Source organism: Habropoda laboriosa, unplaced genomic scaffold (genome assembly GCF_001263275.1).
Source record: "Habropoda laboriosa isolate 0110345459 unplaced genomic scaffold, ASM126327v1 scaffold42, whole genome shotgun sequence".
Lineage (NCBI taxonomy): Eukaryota > Metazoa > Arthropoda > Insecta > Hymenoptera > Apidae > Habropoda > Habropoda laboriosa.
This window is the reverse complement of record NW_017100181.1, coordinates 1,629,592-1,638,262: the sequence shown is the minus strand read 5'-3', so window position 1 is coordinate 1,638,262 and position 8,671 is coordinate 1,629,592. Positions and strand designations below refer to the sequence as shown.

Sequence of the window (8,671 nt, the reverse complement as noted above, 5' to 3'; positions counted from 1 at the left end):
AGATTTCAGTAGATTTTAGTAAAATTTGATAGGTTTCAGTATATTTAGCTAGATTTCAGTAGAATTCAGTAAAATTTAGTAGATTTCAGTAGAATTCAATAGATTTCTGTAGGTTTCAAAAGGTTGCAATAGATTTCAATTGAATACAGTAGATTTTAATAGAATTCAGCAGATTTCAGTAGATTTTAGTAAAATTTGATAGATTTCAGTAAAATTCAGTTGAATACAGTAGATTTCAATAGAATTCAGCAGATTTCAGTAGATTTTAGTAAAATTTGATAGATTTCAGTAAAATTCAGTTGAATACAGTAGATTTCAATAGAATTCAGCAGATTTCAGTAGATTTTAGTAAAATTTGATAGATTTCAGTATATTTAACTAGATTTCCGTAGAATGCAGTAGATTTCAATAGATTTTAGTAAAACTCAATAGATCTCAGTAGGTTTCAAAAGATTGCAATAGATATTAATAAAACACGGTAGATTTTTATGGAATTCAGCAGATTTTAGTATATTTTGATTGATTTCAGCAAATTTTAGTAGATCTTGATTGATTTCAATAGGTTTCGGTAGAATTCACTAGAATTCTATATACTCATACTTCAGTAAGTGTCCTAATACGTACTTATGAACGGGAGTGTACGCATATCCTTCCAATAATGCCTCCAATTAGACTTACCGGTTGTGGGTAAAGGCATTGCGAAAAAAGCAACGTTGGTAATGATAGTAATCAGTAATTTATTACGTAAGAATAAAGAATATTTAAAAAGAAGACGTTATTACAGAAAATAATACTGAAAAAGCACTTCCAAATTTTTCAATTAAACATTTCTGTCACCATAAAATATAACTGATTAATGTATGCTCGTGCTATAAAATTCAATGAAATATGCATTACTTTTTGAACATCTACAATTACTTTTTTACATTAATCAAATTTCCTGCTTGATTAAAAGCCACGGAACTTGAAAGTGCTTATCACAAATGCACAATGGCATATTATTATGTAACATACTTTTATACTGTCGCACGTGACCTTCCAACGCAAAATTAAAAAATTTCAATACTTGCCAAAAATCAACATTTACTGAAAAGCTATTACATGTGCCCTTTCAATATTAAACGATTCAGATATTGCGCAGAAGCACTCAACAATCTATTAAATTTCGAACTTTTTTCTTTCGGATTATCCACTTACGTTACGCATCAAAAATGAACTTCTATAGTTTCTTCGTTTTCGACGCTTATCGCAAGCGTTGTTTCACCAAATAAACCCTTTCTCTGTACACTTTTCGAAGGCTAATAGATCACGTACCGACTGTTCATTAGTGCAAAAACTCCCGAGTTTTATATAAGTTGTATTCTATTCTATTCCTACTCCGTATCGTTGACATGCTTCAAGTTTTTTTTTTTTCAACACAGATAAATCGAACCTATTGATTTCACAATGAATCGCGATCTTTTATCAGATGAAAGATCTGTTAGCATAAGAAACTTCATTAATCAGAATTATACGTCAGGGTTCGATCACTCTGTCTACGTATTCCTCTGATCCGATCCTACTTGCGTAACTCTCTGTCTTTTTCAGATTAAAAAATTTCGAGGTTAAGATGGAAACTAAAAAGTAAGGAACTTTTAATCAACTGTTCAGAAATATTACTTCCATGATTAATTATTGTAATATGGCGAAGAAGAATGTTAAAAGAGACCACTTGATATAGAGGGTGTCCCAGGTTTTAATGGCCAAACGTTGTCAGTGAAAAAAAATGTTATACAAACGTAAGTCTTTCAGAGCTTCGTTAAAAAGTTATGGCAATAATACGAAATGAAGGGAACAATAGTAGACTCGCGGTTATTGCGATGTAATACAGAAGTAGATCAGCGAAGAAGAATGTTAAAAGAGACCACTTGATACATAGATATACCTACCAAAGAAATTAAGAATGTAGTAGGATTTTCGGAATGAAAGGATTTTCTTTGGTATCTGGGAAAAACACACAAAAGTTTATTTATCTTTCGTCGATACATGTTAAATGTTTGGTACAGAATAATTTCGAACAAATCAATGCAGTGTTCGAGCTGTTGCTTCTGCTTTCGGGCGTCCGGCTTTACGCAGCCGTACTCTCCCGTTACAATATTAACGAAACGGATAAAACGATTTATAACAATTACTGTGGGAAGGCGTCCGGTGAGCCTCCTGTACTCTACTCTCTGGAAGGCGCCCGGCGGATAGTCCAGCCGTTCTTTCCATTCCAGGAGCGACCCAGGTACAGCTCTCGTACTCTCCTATCACAATATTCAAGTGATACGCGTACGCGTCCGGGTGACCTCCCTGTACTCTCCTCTCTCAGAGGCGACCGGCGGATAGTCCAGCCGTTCTCTCCTCCAGAGAGTGACCCAGGTGTCCTGTGCTGTAAGGGCGTCCGAAAGCTAGGCTTCGTACTCTCCCACTCGGAAGGGCGACCGATGGTAATACCTCGTTCTCTCCCAGTAGAGTACAGCAAGAATGCTTGGCCGCGTCCGCGGCCCTGATATTTATATTTGACAATTGTTTATCAACAAGACGCGTCGCTAAGTGGTTTCCCGCGCGAAATCGCGGATCGCGAGCTAGTTTGTTCTGGAAGCTTCTATCGCTTCGCGATTATTTGATTGTCGACGAGGATAGAGTCTCACTTCCTCTCGCGGAATGGAAATTTTTGTCGCCGTCTTCGTTGATGGTTGTTACAAGAATCATTGTTAAAAGAATTTTCGAAAAATTCGAATCTATTGTTGTACAGCGTAAGATTAAAATCTGATAATAGTGAAATATATACTGGTTGCTTCGATATACAGTAGTGCATACATAAGTGGGGAGGTGACTTCTGCGGATTTGACACGTTCCGTGCCGCGTGGGTCGCATACGCCCCACTCTGGACTTTCCGTTCAGGCCATTTGATATTTCGGCCTTTTTACTTCCGCTAACTTAAACTGTGCAACTACGGCGATAATTTGTTGAAACAAACATTTTTCCTTTGTTCTATCGCGTATCTTGAACGTTACCTTTTTCACGATAACAATGATTTTTGCAATCTTGTAAATATTGGAAGACGTGGGGCGCATACGATCCGCGCGGCGTGAACGGAAAGTCACCGAAAATCGGTCCAATGATTTTTGCAATCTTGTAAATATTGGAAGACGTGGGGCGCATACGATCCGCGCGGCGTGAACTGAAAGTCACCGAAAATCGGTCCGGCACGGAACGTGTTAACTAAAGAAAAGAGAGGAGACGTGTCCGAGTGGAATACCGATATACCAAGTGTCAGTTGTTCACATTCAGGAGTCGAACTCCACTCCGAAGTCCCATTTCCAAGAATCGGCGGGGACGGACGCTTAAGTGTGCAAAAATGCGGACGAATATGCGTGCACTACTGTATTCTATATAACGGGTGTTCAAGCTTTTTCCCGACAAATTATCGCGGTTTATTCTGTAGATGAAAAGTTTAGTAGACAAATTTTTCTCCCTTCGCATTCACCCCTTGAAACCATTCGAATTGCGTATAAAAATTTTCTAATGCCACCATAGCTATTTACTAAAGAAGACAATTAGGTGGCCCACCTTGTACATACAGATTTTCCTATAAAACATTTTTAGACGAAACTATTCTCACAAAGTAGCAATTAAAAGTAAACGATAACTTCTCCATTCCTTTTTATAATATCGGTTATTAATTTTAGAATGTTCCAATTTCTACCTTGCAGGTTCAGTATTTTTTTTTTTTTATAATTTCTTACTTTCTTCGTTTAAATTGTTAACTTCTTTGTGTACTTACGCATGCAAAATGGGGGAAGTAAACTCGTTTTCAATGGGAAAAGGAATCATCAAAGCGGTATTGACGATGGTTAAATGACGCTTGGAGAAATCTAAGGTGAAAGCTGTGTAAATTTCAAGATCATTGATTTTGTTTACTCGCTCTTGCATGATATTCTCCCGTGTATGTAGAAAAACAACTTGGTTCATGTTACCGAACAATCTTAATTTAATCTAACTCCACATCGATGCCCAGAACGAAGATCTCTCATTCTACAAAAATGAAACAGATAATTACTTTGGAACACGAAAAATTGCTTTAAATACAAACTCGTTGAAATTGTTAGCTTATTGTTAGTCCGAAGGAAATTTTCAAATTTTCACTTAAATCCTCTTCGTGTGAAATCGCAAACGAACAACCAAGTATGATAGAATCAATTATTGTGCAGTATTTCACCCTTAGAGCTAAGCTCACAGTTTCGAGACACCAGATATCCAAATTAAATTTCAGACTTTAAATTAAGTAGGAATTTGAACACTGAATTTACTAAGTAGACTAAATATACACTATTTTGAATTTTCTATTACATTTGCTCTTTCTTATTTAAATATTCTTCAAATTGGCAATTTTCGTGTCAGTATTTAGAGCAATAAGGTGCAAATTTTTTTCTAATGTACACAAGATCGTCGTTCATATTTCGTCTTTTCTCATCCCTTACGAAAATTAAAAGGGAATTCAATTTTCAGAGAGTTTCCCTTATCGAACATTGCTGCATTTGTAACACAACATACGAGCCATCCTAAAACTGTCTTGGAATTTAATATTTTCATCGTTTCTTTTCATTGTCGAGGTTAGGTTACTTCCCTTTCCAAGCTTCGTTGCTCTACGCTATCAGGAATGAAAAACTACGACAAGCAATTTAAAAAAGTGGAGGAGACCTTGAAATTTCCGGAGACTCTCCAATTACAAAAAAGAAATTATGACTGCGACGTTGTGGCCCCATTCGCACCATGCGACTTTTGTATACAAAGTTTTCCCATATCTCTAAAAATTCAAGGTGATCAGAATTATGTAGTAAGTGATCAAGAACCGGCAAGGTAAGCGACAATGTTTCCTATAACTTCAATATAATATTAAAATCATATTGTACGAGTTTAATAAATCGTTACAATATTAAGCCATAATAATGTAACGAATTGAGCTCCAACGTTTTTGCACTAATTTCCCATAAATATACGATATTGAGTCAGTTTTACCCAAATTTACAATCTCCGCGCAAGGGTTAACTGCTCATATTTCTGTCTACTCGATTGTCTCGACACCCGAAACAAGTTTGCTTCGACTAAACATGATTTTACGACCTCGTTATTTCATGGATCGTAATACAGGGTCCGGCAAAAAGATCTGTAACGCCTAGACTAACGCTGCATTCTCACTAACGCCTATTTAGACAAACTCTGTTTCCTTTATAATGTCCAGAAGAACTCTGCACAATACACGAATTTTTTACCAATGTATGAAAATCAAATATGCTCTCGATAAAGGTTCCACTTCGTTCTCAAACGTAACCAAGTGTAGATCGTTACTTTGCCCGATCTAATTGCGATCATTAATTACTTCGCTCCGTAACGATAATCATCGAAGTTGGTAAAGTTTTACTCTTACTGGAGTTGCGATTCGTGAAATTAAGAATACAGTTTAACTCCAAGACCGGGGAACGTTTTAAGTAAATGTTTTAAGTATATTCTGAATATATTTTAAATATATGTTACATATATTTTGTATGTGTTTTAAGTATATTTTGAATATATTTTGCATACTTTGATATGTCACAACTGCATAAACGTACGCTCTCTACTGATAACTGACCACGCATGACATGAAAACGCATTTTGCAACATTGTGCTTTTTTCGCGAATCGCGCGCGCGACACAAAGTTGCAAAGGGGGAGATCGCGCTTGCAACTTTGCTGCCGCGAATCGTTCTCGAAAAACGCACATTGTTGCGCGGCGCGCCGTTTTGCAACATTGTGACTCGCGCGACAATGTTGCAAACGCGTTCTGGATATGCAACTTTGTAGCCGAAAATCGCTCCCGAAAATCGCACATTGTTGCAAACGCGTTCTCGGTTTGCAACTTTGTTGCTGCGAGTCGCTCCCGAAAATTGCACATTGTTGCAAACGCGTTCTCGGTTTGCAACTTTGTTGTCTCGAAAATTTGCACATTGTTGCACGGCGCCTCGTTTTGCAACAATGTGCAATTTTCGGGAGCGATTCCTGGCAACAAAGTTGCAAAGGGGGTATCGCGTTTGCAACAATGTGCAATTTTCGGGAGCGATTCCCGGCAACAAAGTTGCAAAAGGAGAGATCGCGCTTTGCAACTTTGTTGCCGTGTGTCGCTCCCGAAAAATGCACATTGTTGCAAAACGAGGCGCCGTGCAACAATGTGCAAATTTTCGAGACAACAAAGTTGCAAGCCGAGAACGCGTTTGCAACAATGTGCTGTTTTCGGGAGCGACTCGCGGCAACAAAGTTGCAAAGCGCGATCTCTCCTTTTGCAACTTTGTTGCCGTGTGTCGCTCCCGAAAAATGCACATTGTTGCAAAACGAGGCGCCGTGCAACAATGTGCAAATTTTCGAGACAACAAAGTTGCAAACCGAGAACGCGTTTGCAACAATGTGCTTTTTTCGGGAGCGATTCGCGGCAACAAAGTTGCAAAACGGCGCGTCGGGCAACAATGTGCAATGTTCGGGACAACAAAGTTGCAAACCCGATAACGCGTTTGCAACAATGTGCAATTTTCGGGAGCGATTCGCGGCAACAAAGTTGCAAAACGGCGCACAGTGCAACAATGTGCGTTTTTCGAGAACGATTCTCGGCAACAATGTTGCAAACTCGATCACACGTTTGCCACAATGTGCATTCGAAAATAATACAAGTTAACGTTGTTACAAGCGAGAATGACGGTTGTAACAATGTTACATTCAAGCGTAGTGCTTATAATAATGTTTACGCTCGAAACAATGCTTCCAATAATGTTGCAATCAGAAATAGAGATTCCAACAATGTTTGCGTTCAAATATAACGCTTCAAGCAATGTTGCATTGAAAAGTAACGCGTACAACAATGTTTTGCATTCGAAATAGTACTTCCATCGATGTTGCATTCGAGAATAGGGACTGCAACAATGTGTGCATTCAAATTTCGAAGATAAACTGTGAAATAAAAGCGAAATAGTACTTCTATCGATGTTGCATTCGAGAATAGGGACTGCAACAATGTGTGCATTCAAGTTTCGAAGATGAATTGTGAAATAAAATTATCTTGCTACATAAAAATCACCGTTCGACGATATAAAAGTTCTTTTCCTGCTACTGCAACCGTGTCCCACACCTCGATCAATTTGCAACCTCAGCTCACACGGGAACAAAGGCTCAGTGCAAACAAAACGTCATTGTACATTCTCAACATATTTCTCCACCCCTATAAATAACCCCTCTATAGGACTTTTGCCACTTTTCCTAGACCTTTTACCTTAACCCCTCTCTAATCCCTTCCACGTCTTCATCTAAACCCTACAAATACAGCTACTTCAAAAGCGACACCAATCATTATTTCCAATATCATCGTGCGACTCCCAACGTGTTAGAAACTTGAACAAACCTCTTGTTAAGATTTTAAAAGTGTTGTACACATTCCACTATCCGGAGTCCAACATTTCCACGCTATCAGTCTCGTGAAATTTCTAACAAATCCGGTGTACTCGTAATAAATGAAAAGTAACCGCTTACCTTGATGAAACAGTCGTTGAACGACAGATTATGCCTCAGAGAGTTCTGCCATCTGCGAGTGTCCTTTCGATAGTACGGGAACCGATCAGCGATGAACTTGTAGATCTCGGCCAGAGGCAGCATCTTGTCCCTCGACGACCAGATCGCCATCGCGGTCAACGAAATGTAAGAATAGGGCGGCTTCTGATCGCCATAAGTATCCCTCGAAGGTCGAGGCATTTTCCAACCCACTGTTCTTCGCTTCGATCTTCACAACACAGACACGCCGCGAGTTTCGCCCTCTCTTATCATCGAACGCGACGATTCCTTGCCCTCCGCTTTGTCTGTCACATCTTTTCGTCACATCATCGCGACGTGGAGACACTGGATGGCGCGTCAGACTTCCTGTTGTGACCAGTGTTCAGAGAAGAATTCCGGACGTTAGTTCGGATGGATCGTGGTCATCGTAAAGCGATGATGATTTCAGGAACTCCGAGAAGGCGTTACTGAAAATTGACCAGAGATACTTGTTCAAGAGAAAATTAGTTACTTCGATGTTAGGTTGGTGTATATATTTGTGTTTCATTGTTCACGATATAACGATATTAAGGTGGAAGTGCGTGAAGGACAAAATTAAGTATTGAATTAAGGTGGAAACGCACCAAAACGCTCCAACAGTAGAGTGCAAGCAAATTTTCAAAACGCCTATAGGCGCCATTTGTAATGAAAGGGTTAAGGTATTTCTCGAACACGTTCACCTCAGGATACGTTTCGATTTGAGAGTCAAACTACCGCGAGATTCTCCTCAGAGTCAAACTTATCACTTACCGTGTAAGCAGAGCTCAGGAGTTTGCCCCTGGAAGGAATGCGCTTTTGATTGGGCCATATCCCCATAAACCCACCTTCTCTAACACAACCATAAAAATAGGACACACGTATTGTCATTATTGGCCAAAAGGGCCAATAACATCGACGAATCGGACCAATTAAAATTACGTGACGCGAGATTTAGGCGCTGCGAGCGAAGTTGCCCTTCTTGCCCCTGTGTTGCCCCGAGGGCAAACTCCTGAGCTCCGCATAGTACACGGTACTGAGAGTGCCTCTGAAGAGTTGAG

General features: G+C 39.2%; 1 protein-coding gene across 1 annotated transcript in view; it reads right to left on the bottom strand.

The window, feature by feature from the left end:
* The window catches only part of LOC108579104 (forkhead box protein A2-A-like), a 20,667-nt gene extending 12,871 nt beyond the window's left edge, over nt 1-7,796 (bottom strand). The window contains exon 1 of the mRNA XM_017942547.1: nt 7,578-7,796. Within this exon, the coding sequence (XP_017798036.1) occupies nt 7,578-7,796 (219 nt within the window). The remainder of the gene's footprint in view (nt 1-7,577) is intronic.
* Between the last annotated feature and the right edge of the window lie 875 nt (nt 7,797-8,671).